We start from the raw sequence: 12,973 nt of genomic DNA, 5'->3' as shown, positions 1-12,973 counted from the left end.
CTTAGCCCTAACCCTAACCCTGTCCTGCCTGATTAACCTTAGCCTTAGCCCTAACCCTAACCCTGTCCTGCCTGATTAACCTTAGCCTTACCCCTAACCCTAACCCTGTCCTGCCTGATTAACCTTAGCCCTAACCCTGTCCAGCATGATTAATCTTAGCCCTAACCCTAACCCTGTCCTGCCTGATTAACCTTAGCCTTAGCCCTAACCCTAACCCTGTCCTGCCTGATTAACCTTAGTCCAAAGATGTGCAGGTTAGGTGAATTGGCCATGCTAAATTGCCCGTAGTGTTAGGTAAAGGGGTAAATGTTCGGGAATGGGTGGGTTACGCTTCGGCGGGTCGGTGTGGACTTGTTGGGCCGAAGGGCCTGTTTCCACACTGTAAGTAATCTAATCTAAAAATCTAATCTAATCTAATCTAATCTTAGCCTTACCCCTAACCCTAACCCTGTCCTGCCTGATTAACCTTAGCCCTAACCCTGTCCAGCATGATTAATCTTAGCCCTAACCCTAACTCTGTCCTGCCTAATTAACCTTAGCCCTAATCCTGACCCTAACTTGCCTGATTTACCTTAGCCATAACCCTAAATCTAACCCTGACCCTATCCTGCCGGATTAATCTTAGCCCTAATCCTAAATCTAACTCAGACCCTATCCTGCCTGATGAACCTTCACCTGAAACATAACCTTAACTCTTACTCTAACCTTAACTTGAACCCCAACCCTAATCCTAACCTTAACCCTAACTCTAATCCCTAACTATATCCCTATCCTAACCTTAACCCTAAAATAAACTCTAATCCTAACTATAACCTTAAGGTGAACCCCAATCCTAACTCCAACTCTAACTCCATCCCCAACCCTCACCCTAACATTAACCTTCACGCGAATACTAACCCTAATCCTAACCCAAACCCTAACACTAACCCAAACTATCTTGTCTCCAAATTTGCTTTGAGAGAGGACATTAAGTTCTCCAGCTTTGGCTGTGTGTAGCATCCTACTTTCGTTCACATAGTGTGCTGTGGACCATCGGTGTCATCTTCATAGTTGGATGCACTGCTCTCTATCTTTTGTCCACATTCAGTGGTAAATCAGCTGCAAGGTTTTGCTCCCTGTACAAAAGCCAAGGGAATGCAACTCTCTCTATGACCCTATCGGTCATAGTCTTATCCCGTTATCCTCATTGTCTCTCTCCTGCCTCCCCCAGCTTTTAATCTGTGTCACAAGGCTTTTTACAATAACATGCATTTTTATTTGTGATAACTTTTTGTATGCTTACTTGAGGAAGGATGTAATTGCATTGGAGGCAGTTCGGTGGAGGTTCACTCAGTTAATTCCAGAGCTGAAAGGCTTGAGACATGAGAAATTGAGCAGTTTAGACTAATATTCTTTGAAGTTTAGAAGGATGAGAGGTATATGAGATGCTAAAGGGGGTTGACAAAGTAGACATAGTGGGCGGCACAGTGGTTAACACCGCTGCCTCTCAGCGCCAGAGACCCAGGTTCAATTCCCACCTCAGGCGACTGTCTGTGTGGAGTTTGCACATTGTCTGCGTGGGTTTCCTCCAGGTGCTCCAATTCCCTCCCACAGTCCAAAAATGTGCAGGTCAGGTGGATTGGCCACGCTAAATTGCCCGTAGTGTTAGGTGAAGGGGGTAAATGTAGGGTATTGGGTCCGGGTGGGTTGCTCTTTGGAGGGTCGGTATGGACTTGTTGGGCCGAAGGGCCTGTTTCCACACTGTAAGTAATCTAATCTAAACATAGAGAGGATGTTTATCCTTGAGGGGTAACTTAGAAGAAGAGGGTCATAGGTTTAGGACAAAGGCCGACAGATTTAGACAGAGATGACGGGCAGTTACTTCAATCAAAGGGTCATGAATCTGTGGAATTCAGAGTCTGGCAGACGCTGGTACACCGAATACTTTGAAGAAGGAAATAGAGTTTTCGAATCATAGTCATACAGCACGGAAACAGACCCTTCGGTCCAACCCGTCCATGCCGGCCAGATATCCCAACCCAATCTAGTCCCACCTGCCAGCACCCGGCCCATATCCCTCCAAACCCTTCCTATACGCAGACGTGTATGGAATGAGCTGCCAGAGGAAGGGGTGGAGGCTGGTACAATTACAACATTTAAAAGGCATCTGGATGGGTACATGATTAGGAAGGATTTAGAGAGATATGGGCCAAATGCTGGCAAATGGGGCTAGATTGGGTTCGAATATCTGGTCAGCGTGGACGAGTTGGACCGAAGGGTCTGTTTCCATAATGTACAACTCTCGGACTCTTAAGTTGAATCGCATTGAAATTAAGTGAAAGTAGATTTAAAACGACGTGTGTGACAGTTTTCTTTTTTTAATGAGTAAAAAAAGTGTCTGGAATAATTTACCAAGAAAAGTAACAAATTAATCTGAAATAAGACCATCGAGTCAGCCCCACCATTCAGTGAGTGATCTGATAACCCTCCACTCCACCTGCCTGCCTTTTCCCCCTAACCCTTGATTTCCTTCCTGATTAGAAAGATCTGTCTGTCTCAGCCTTGAACATCCTGACTGACCTAACCTTGGCAGCCCTTTGTGGTAAGGAATGTCACAGTTTCAGTCCCTCTGAGGGAAGAAATTCCTGCTCTTCTCTGTCTTCAATGCGCGACTTGTTGTTCTGAGATTCCACCCTCAGGGTCCTAGACTCTCCTGGAGAAGCAACTTCTCAAATAGATATTTAAATTGGAGAAGAAAGTGAGGTCTGCAGATGCTGGAGATCAGAGCTGAAAATGTGTTGTTGGAAAAAGTGCAGCAGGTCAGGCAGCATCCAGGGAACAGGAGAATCGATGTTTCGGGCATAAGCCCTTCTTCAGGAATTGGAGAGTCCATGTACCAGTTGGATTGGTTCTGCTTCGAAGGGCTGAATGGCCTTTTCACATAGAATCCCTACAGTGTGGGAGCTGGCTACTCGGCCCATCGAGTCCACACTGACCCTCCCAAGGGCATCCCAAGCAGACCCTGTAAGCCTGCGTTCACCATAGCTGACCCGCCTAACCTGCACGTCCCTGGACACTGTGGGCAATTTAGCATGGCCAATCCCTACAGTGTGGGAGCTGGCTACTTGGCCCATCGAATCCACACTGACCCTCCCAAGGGCATCCCACGCAGACCCTGTAAGCCTGCGTTCACCATAGCTGACCCGCCTAATCTGCACATCATTGGACTGTGGGAAGAAACCAGGGTACCTGGAGGAAACCCACGCAGACAGTGTACAAACTGCACATGGACAGTCGCCCGAGGCTGGGATCGAACCCGGGCCCCTGGCACTGTAAGGCAGCAGTGCTAACCACTGAGCCACCGTGCCACCCCAGTAGTCCTGTAGCCTTATCATATTGACAATGCTGAACAAAGAATAGAAACTGGAGTCTGTCCATAAAGAGGGTGAAGCTGGATTTTAGTGTGAGACTGTGTCTGATGTGAATGTTTTATTTGTACCGAAGGGTTTCTTCAGGAGAAGCCAACAGAGCAATGCTACCTACTCATGCCCTCGACAAAAGAACTGCCTCATCGACCGAACAAGCCGCAATCGATGCCAGCACTGCCGATTACAGAAGTGTTTGACAGTGGGAATGTCTCGAGATGGTAAGCTGTCTACAGTCACTCTACTTTATCCAGGCTGTGCCTCCCCTGTACTGACAGTATTTCACACAAGTGAGCTTAAGCGGTTGCGCAAGCACATGAGCCACGTGTTCCACTGGCCATTAAATGTCATGGTAACGAAAGACTAGTAAGTAAGGCCACCGTGAACACTGTAAAAATCCGTAATACTGCGGATGTGGGAATCGGAAACATGTACAGAGAGGGCTGGAGAAACTCAGCAGGTCTGGCAGAGAGAAACAGCTTTAAATGTCGAGTCTTCTTCAGAACTGAAAGGTGTTCAAAATCTTTTGACAGAAGCGGAGAGATTTAGTGCATGAGACAAACGAATTGAAAACCGTGCCACATTTTGTCCATAATTGTTCTACTTCTGTTTTCACTCTAAATAGCTGAAAAAAATGCTTCTCTAAATAGCCGAAAAACCTCGTGAAAGGTCAATACTAAGAGCTACTTAAGTGTTGAGAAAAGAGCAGAGAAGGTGGTATTCATCCTGAACACGTATTTATTATGCTTGAGTTATGCAAAAGGATGGTGAGGGCTCTTGTGGTACAGTGGTAGCGGCTCTGCCTCTGGACCAGGAGATCTGGGTTCATGTCCCACCCATTCAGAAGTGTTCAATAATATCTCTGAACAGATTGGTTAGAAAATAACTATAAAAGGTTGGTGTAATGGCTAGAACTGCTGTTAAAAATGATAAAATCGCACTGTAGCTGTAAAGATCCACAAGATAAATCCAAAAAAGTTATTATTTTTCAGAGTTTATTGATCGCATTTTGTTATTGAAGAAAATCTTTAAAGGCAATGATGTTCAAATGTTACGCTTTAAAATCAATTAAAATTGTAGACTGTAAAGAGTTATGGTATGTGTCTGTTAGACCTTCAGAACAAGGAGAGGTTTGGTCACACAGTCTTTTCATGTGGGAGATGCTGCAGTGATGCAGTTAGTAAATGGTTCTTGGCTGGACAGGAAAACCTGCCAGGCTTACTGGCCGACGGAAGCACATTAGCAGGATTTCGGGTTTGCTATAATCAAACTGTGTGACTGCGTTGTGAGCTAGCTTCAGTCACCATCGGGTCCTGAGGTGAGACTTGAACCAAGAGTTTCTGGGCCAGAGGTAGGGATCCTACCCACCCAACTCCCTCCAGAATACAGTGACCTGTACAAGGGCCGAATTTGCTGGGATAGGCACTTACAATGTACAGTCAGGTTTTGCCAGGCCAGTTCTGAAATGTTGTGGCTCACCGTCTGCTTCAAAATAATTCATAGAAACATAGACAGTAGGAACAAATGAAATAACTCCACAGAGGCTGGTATCCTGTCACCAAGTCAGCCTTTACTGACATGTGCACGGTATGTGACACTGACCCAGCTAGCTCAGAGCCAGCCCCTGACATTCCTGTTTCTATCAATCAAGAGTGCGGTGCTGGAAAAGCCCAGCAGGTCAGGCAGCATCCAAGGAGCAGGAGAATTGACATTTCGGGCAAAGGCAAACATTTTGCCCGAAATGCAGACTCTCCTGCTCCTCGGATGCTGCCTGACCTGCTGGGCTTGTCCAGCACCGCACTCTTGACTCTAATCTCCAGCATCTGCAGTCCTCACTTTCGCCCTGTTTCTGTCTGTCAGCCAGGGCTCCCTGATTGGGCCAGGTTAACAGCCCCAGTCAAGGAACTCACATTCTATGAGGTCCACCTGGCTGACCTCGTTCCAATCACTAGACAGGAGTAGGCCGTTCAGCCCTTCAAGCCAGCTCCAGCATTCAATATGATCATGGCTGATCATCCAACTCAGTCCCTTGTCCCTGTTTTCTCCCCCCTAGCCTTGATCCCTTTAGCACCGGGAACTATATCTGTCTCAAAATGAGACAGTGAGAGTCAGAATCAGAGAATTGTTATAGCACAGAAGAAGCCATTTGGCCCATTGAGCTTGCACTGGTTCTATCACCTTAGCGTCAACTCCTGCCCGTTCCCCATACACCAGTGCCCTGTTTCTATCCGAATAATCATCCGAATGTCCCTCTTGAATGTCTCACCTCACTCTGCCTCTGCCATGTCTCTGGTGCATTCTATCCTCGGCCTAGTTTCTTCTCAACTCGCCCTTGCTTAGTTTCCACAGCACTGGTATTCCCAGGTTTACTCGGTCAGGTCAGTCCTTTTTAAATATCAGGAATTATCCCAGTACTGTAATAGTGGGAGAGGCCAATGTCACTCACTGGCCTACTCTGGGTGGAATTTACTGAAGACTGTTTGAATGGGACATGAGGCTGGAGGAGAAGGCCGAATTTGGTAAGGGTGTACTGTTAATGGATGATGGTACTGCATTGGAGAGAACTGAAGCAGGTTACACAGTAAAGAAACAGCAGGAGGTGAAATGTGCTTCTTTAGCAAGTCGTCAAGTCACAGTTGCATATGTCTGATAGTGTTTTTGACCTGGATTTCTTTGCTAAGTTGGGAGCTCTTTTAAATCTGAAGGCCAGGTCTAAATTCCCCAGCTGCAATCCTGCGTTTTCTGTTATTCATGGGACCCCTTAAGGTTGCAGGTTGGGCTTAACTGCAGCCTGCAGTCCTGACTGGGCAGAGATAGACGTGGCCTGCTCCAGTACAGTTTTCCTAGAGTTGGGTCAGCTTTATAAGGGGTTATGATCCCGGTGTCTCAAAACCTTCAAGTTTAATTAAGCTCGAAAAGTCGGCCTTGTGCCTCCCAATGTATGCCCTCTTTAACTACCAACACAGCTGCCATGTCACCACACCCCCAGCCCCCTAATCACCACCACCAGCCATCAACATATGCCTCCAACAATTCCAAGTCTTCAGCCCTCCCAAAGTCAATCCATTCCCATTCACCTTCCATAGACCACATAGAAACAATCAACACTATAATGATAGTAGAATGTGTGTAAACTTTAAAAAGAATGGGCGGCACGGTGGCTCAGTGGTTAGCTCTGCTGCCTCACAGCACCAGGGTCCCAGGTTCGATTCCAGCCTCGGGTGACTGACTGTGTGGTGTTTGCACATTCTCCCCGTGTCTGCGTGGGTTTCCTCCGGGTGCTCCGGTTTCCTCCCACAGTCCAAAGATGTGCAGGTCAGGTGAATTGGCCATGCTAAATTGTTCATAGTGTTAGGTGCATTAGTCAGAGGGAAATGGGTCTGGGTGGGTTAGTCTTCGGAGGGTCAGTGTGGACTGGTTGGGCCGAAGGGCCTGTTTCCACACTGTAGGGAATCACATCTAATCTAAAAAAAAGTCCCGCATTCAAAAGTTTCTACTATAAAAAGCTCCCTTCTGCTGAAGGCAATAAAAGTGTCAATCACCCAGAGTTTTCAAAGTTTCAATCACTTAAACTGCAGGCACTTGAAACCCCTTAATTAAATGTTGTGAAATGGATTACAGGGATCAGACAGCCATGACTCTAAATCAGGAAGGGGCTCAGGTGTTTCCTGGGCAGAATGGGTGTCTGGGCTCCCAGCCAAGCTTCGCTGTCTAGTCATGGCTGACATTCCAGACGTCCATGTCCAGACCTGAGCAGTCAAGGAGCTGTTTCAAAAATGGCGGCAACAACAGAGATCTCTAACCAGCTGCCAGACCCATTTATGATTGGATAGACCCGGTGCTTTCCTGTTGTTAATTGACCAGGCATCACGAGATGGAATTCAGCTCGCTGCTTCAGTCCCGGTCAGTAATGGTACCCATTTCTGGGACTGCCATCACCATGGCCGTTGAGTTCCATGGAGTGAGTGAGAAGGTGTCAGTGAAAAAAATCAACTTTTGTCACCCCAATAAATCCTCCCAAACACAAGGGAAAACCTCCAGAATCCCAACCTGAAAGAATGCATAAAGAATTTAAATATCGGTTGCAGTATCAGACACATACTAAATGTGTTGTAGTTTAAAGGAGATTTGAAGCATAGAATCCTGACAGTGTACAAACAGGCCATTCAGCCCACACTAATTATCCTACCCAGACCCACTCTATACCTGTCACCCTGCATTTCCCATGGCTAATCCAACTAACCTGTACCTCCCTGGATACTATGGGACAATTTAGCATGGTCAATCCATCTAACTGGCACATCTTTGGACTATGGGAGAAAATCCACACATGACACGGGGAGAATATGTAAACTCCACACAGTCACCTGAGGGTGGAATCAAACCTGGGTCCCTGGTGCTATGCGGCAGCTAACCACCATGGTGCTAACCACCATGCCGAAACATGTACACAAGTTGCACCATTTCGGGACTAATGAATCACATTCCCTCAAAGCTTAAAAATCACAAAAGGAAGGAAAATTATGAACAGAATTCACTGGAATTTTCTGAAGGTCTTTCCCTCGGTGCTATCCCTTTAAAATTTTAAAGTGGGAATGGTCAGGGGGAGGGGAGATACAGTTTAAACCATATTAGCTCAACTCAAACCGAGTGGGCAGACAGACTGGACTGACTGACCTATACATCCCTGGAAATGCCCACCGTCCATGATTTTAACAGGCAGCAAGGAGAGCCGCCCAAAACTGTTCGGGTCCTTTACCCATGGCTGTCATTGCCTCACAGTGACCTCAGGCCCCCACTGTAACTTTATCACCTGACCTGGAGGGCTTTCTCAGCTTTTAACAACCTGCAGATTTCTATTCCCAAATGTTCCTGGTTAAACCCATATCCCCAGTGCATTAATCTGAGGTTCCATATTACTAGTCCAGAGACTAGTAATACAGTAAAATAGATGCACCAAGCCATCCCATTAACGCTTCATTAATAGGAGTATAGAGTACAAAAGCAAATCATGTTACAATTGCATAAGCCACTGGATTGACCTCAGCTGGACTGTTACATCCACACTTAGAGTCGTAGAGATGTACAACGTGGAAACAGACCCTTCGGTCCATGCCGACCAGATATCCCAAACCAATCTAGTCTCACCTGCCAGCACCCTGAGGAAGGATTTTGTCAAAGTGTTAGATAGGATGAATGAAAGATTCATAAATACAGTTCCAGGGATGAGAAACTTCAATCATGTTAATAGATCGCAGGGACTGGGAGTGTTCTCCTCAGAGAAAGGGAACTGGAGAGCAGGGAGTTAAGGAGAAACTGTTTCTACAAGTGGAAGGATCAGAGAGTTTGAAGGTATGGATTGAAGGTAACTTTTCCAGAGTACTGTGTCCAGTTCTGGTCACTCCGGTATAGGAAGGATATTATTAGAGCTGGAGAGGGTTCAGGAGATATTTACCAGGATGTTGCTGGTATTGGAAGGTTTGAGTTATATGGGTAGAGGCTGGATAGGCTGGAGCATAGGAGGTTGAGGGGTTTATAAGATCATGAGGGGTTTCGATAAGATGTCTCTTCCCGAGGGTGGGGTAGTTCAGTACGAGCATGCATATTTTATTGCGAGAGGCAAAAGACATTTTGAGGGGCTTTCTTTTACACAGAGTGTTTCATGAGTGGAATGAACTGCCAGAGGAAGTGATGGATGGGGGTACAGTTACAATGGTGGAAAGACATTAAGATAAATACATGAATAAGAAATGTTTAGAGGGATATGGGCCAAGCATAGGCAAGTCTAGTGAGCTTTGAGAAGATGTGTAGTTCAGGTTGAGGTTCTGGATGTAGGTTTGCGCACTGAAAAAAAAACCTTCCAGCTCAGCAAGCAAACCTACATCCACAGGCAAGTCTAGTTTGGAATTATGGTAGGCATGGACTGGTTAGAATGCTGGGTCTATTTTGTATGACTCTATGATTCTATAACTCTGACTCTAAGACACTATGACTCTATAACTCAACGACACTATAACTCTGTGACTCTATGACTCTATAACTTGATGACACTATGACTCCATGACTCTATGACACTCTAACTCTATGATATTATGACTCTAAGACTGTGTCTCTGTATGTTATCAAAGAATAGGTTTCTCATGTTTAGAATCTGGAATGTACTACATGAGAGTGTGGCAGAGGCAGGTTCAATTGGAACTTTCAAAAAGGGGTTGGGTCATCAACTGAAAAAAACATTTCTCGAGTTACCAGAGGAAAGCCGGGGGGTGAGACTCGGTGAATTGCTCCTCCAGAGGGGGCCAGTACCGAGATGATGGCTCGAATGGTGTCCTTCTGTGTCAAAACCAAACTGATTCTTCCAACCCTGTTGCTGTACCACTTTCTGCTGATTGTGGGCAACTTTGAAGGAGCATGTGATAATGAGACCTGAGAACATCCAGTCCTTGGAATTCTGCTTTTAACTCACCCCAACTCCAAACAAAAAAAAAACACACACACCGAGTGAACTTCAGGGCTGATTTAATTTAAAGTCTCCTTTAACTTTAAATTTTGTGTTTTGAACAGTTTTGTTCAAATGGTTGCGATGTAATTGAAGAAGACAAGCTAGAAAGGGAGATGGGGATCTGGAATACTCTGAATATCGCTCAGTACGAAAACAGCCCCCTGATACTGAGAAACCCCTTTAAGTCTGGTGTCCAAATCAGCACATTCTCCACAAACGCAACAATTATTCAGATGGAATTATTACCTCTCGTCTTGATAATTTTAATATTCACTTTACCTTCAGAGTGCTTTTCTGCTGATTGTGGGCAACTTTGAAGGAGCATGTGATAATGAGACCTGGGAACATCCAGTCCTTGGAATTCTGCTTTTAACTCACCCCAACTCCAAACAAAAAAACAACACACACACCGAGTGAACTTCAGGGCTGATTTAATTTAAAGTCTCCTTTAATTTTACATTTTGTGTTTTGAACAGTTTTGTTCAAATGGTTGCGATGTAATTGAAGAAGACAAGCTAGAAAGGGAGATGGGGATCTGGAATACTCTGAATATCGCTCAATACGAAAACAGCCCCCTGATACTGAGAAACCCCTTTAAGTCTGGTGTCCAAATCAGCACTTTCTCCACAAACGCAACAATTATTCAGATGGAATTATTACCTCTCGTCTTGATAATTTTAATATTCACTTTACCTTCAGAGTGCTTATTTCAGGGCTCTCGCTGTTAGTTAAAGAACCCAAGTAATACAGTCAAATGCACTAAGATCAGGTTAAAGCCAAATACCAGAAGACATGTGTATTGAGCAAGCTAGTCCAAATCTTTCTGCAACCCTGGACATATCGAAATTGAAGTTAGTATAACCTGTTGACAGGTGACCTCGGTTATAATGGCTTGGATTTTCCAAGAGCCATGCAGTCATTTCTCCAGAGTACAGGATCTTGGTGAATCTGTATCGGAGCACTCTGAGAGAATTCTCTGGGAGGTTGATTTTTCACTGAGCGATTTCCTTATACCTGGAGCCCCCAACCTGACTACCTCCATCTAAATCCGAAAATTTCAAAGGTTCCAATGAAGTTAAATGGAATGTTTATTCAGGAAATGTTAGCATATTAAATACACGGTCTAATCCCTGAATAAGTACTCAACTGACCCCATACTGACCTCACGCAGCCTCAACTACATATCCCTTAAACACCCCCAGATCCTGACTAGATCCTGCATCCTTATGTCACCTAAAGCATTATTCGCCTCCCTCCAGCCTGACTGGACACCCACACCTCTGTTCCCCACCTTCCCAATGCCACTGGAGCTGAATCCCTCACCCAAACACAGCCAGACCTAGCCAACCATTCCACTCTCCACTGGAACTGTCCCAAACCCCAGACCGCTGCTGGACCAGAACAACCCCCAACCTGACACTGACTCTAGTCCCACTACCACCACCACACCCACCCCTGCCCCTCCGAGGTAGACATGATTCTTTGTACCCACAAGAATCTACAGTGCACCATTCACCTTGCCCCTTTACAATCTTACAGCCTGCAACCATACCCAGAATTCTTAGCTGGTTCCCTATACCCTCTGATCACCTGTCATTCCATCCCTGTTCCACAAACCTCTGGCCATATACTCTGTCGCCCATCTGGCATTTTATCCTCTACCACAAGAACTGTATTACACCCTAACCCAATTGCACCCAAACCCGATTACACAATAACCCTGTTACACACTAATCTTATCTCATCCTAACCCCACCAAGCCTGAAAGCTATTACACCCTAGGGGAGGATGTAAGGTCTGCAGATGCTGGAGATCAGAATCAAGAGTGTGGTTTTGGAAAAGCACAGCTGGTCAGCCAGCATCCGAGGAGCAGGAGAACCGACGTTTCGAGCATAAGCTCTTCGTCTGGCTCATTCCTGATGAAGGGATTATGCCCAAAACGTCAATTCTCCTGCTCCTCAGATGCTGCCTGACCTGCTGTACTTTCCAGCACCACACTGTCGACTGCAAATACACCCTGACCCGATCACACCCTGACCCGATCACACCCTGACCCGATCACACCCTGACCCGATCACACCCTAATCTGATCACACCCTAACCCTATCACACCCTAATCTGATCACACCCTCACCCTATCGCACCCTAACGCGATCACACCCTAAATCTATTCCACAATAACCCTATCACCTCCTAACCCTATCACACAATAACCCTATTACACAATAACCCTATCGTACTCTAACCCTATCGCACCTTGCACTCCGAGCACCCTAAGATTATACTTACCTGATCAGACGTACAGTTTGACAGCAGCTGTCAAATTGGCTGCCAGTTCCTTACACTATCAGGATATGGACCGCTGTGAAAAGGGGCATGGATCACCTTCCTGTGACTGTCCTACACTATGACAGGACTGTCATAAAGGCATTGTGGCCCCCAGTTTCTGAGGGAGCCCCCGAGTGGGCAAAAATGCAGAGCTCTGTTCTTTCACGAAAGAGGAGGGACTGAGTTTCAATCTGCGTGTGATCACCACACCTTTGGATCATCCTGCCCATTGTTTAACCGAATGAAACCATTGGGATTCTTTGCAGCATGATGCGGATAATTCAGCAGGTTAGCAAAGGGCTGGAAATGGAACTTGTCCCACGGGATTCTTTCTGAAACTCTTGTGTCCCACAGTAAAGCTGTCACTTTTGAAGCTAACAATGCCTGTGTGTGGTTTTATTTGTAAGCTACTTTTAATGCAGAGAGCGTAGTTTATTTACAGAAGAAGTTGGCAAAAGTGGGATGTGGAGATCCCCCCTGACCTTTTTTTCGCTAAACATCCTGGTGCAAAGTGGACCACCTTCTTAAAATGTACAGGAAGAAGAAAGGATGCAGAGGGTCTGGTAAACAGAATACCAAACAGATCTGACCACCCCTGGCAGTGTCCTTAATCTTAATGTCACAGTGGTAACCTGCTCATGGATGGAAGAAGATGGATTCTGCTGCAGAAGTTAATGGAATGGCTTTTCTTCATTTCAACAGGTAAATAACCTCCGCTATTTCTTTTATGCCGTGCGGG

At 45.8% G+C, this 12,973-nt stretch overlaps 1 protein-coding gene across 3 annotated transcripts in view; it reads left to right on the top strand.

The window, feature by feature from the left end:
• Nucleotides 1–12,973, top strand: part of roraa (RAR-related orphan receptor A, paralog a) — a 685,365-nt gene that overhangs the window by 631,769 nt on the left and 40,623 nt on the right. For all 3 annotated transcript variants that reach the window (XM_043680589.1, XM_043680587.1, XM_043680590.1), the window contains one exon: nt 3,484–3,625. In XM_043680589.1, coding sequence (XP_043536524.1) covers nt 3,484–3,625 — 142 coding nt within the window. The remainder of the gene's footprint in view (nt 1–3,483; nt 3,626–12,973) is intronic.

The sequence above is a fragment of the Chiloscyllium plagiosum genome, chromosome 40 (genome assembly GCF_004010195.1).
Source record: "Chiloscyllium plagiosum isolate BGI_BamShark_2017 chromosome 40, ASM401019v2, whole genome shotgun sequence".
Classification (NCBI taxonomy): Eukaryota; Metazoa; Chordata; class Chondrichthyes; order Orectolobiformes; family Hemiscylliidae; genus Chiloscyllium; species Chiloscyllium plagiosum.
Note: the sequence above shows the minus strand (reverse complement) of the source record. Positions and strands in the feature narration are given on the sequence as shown.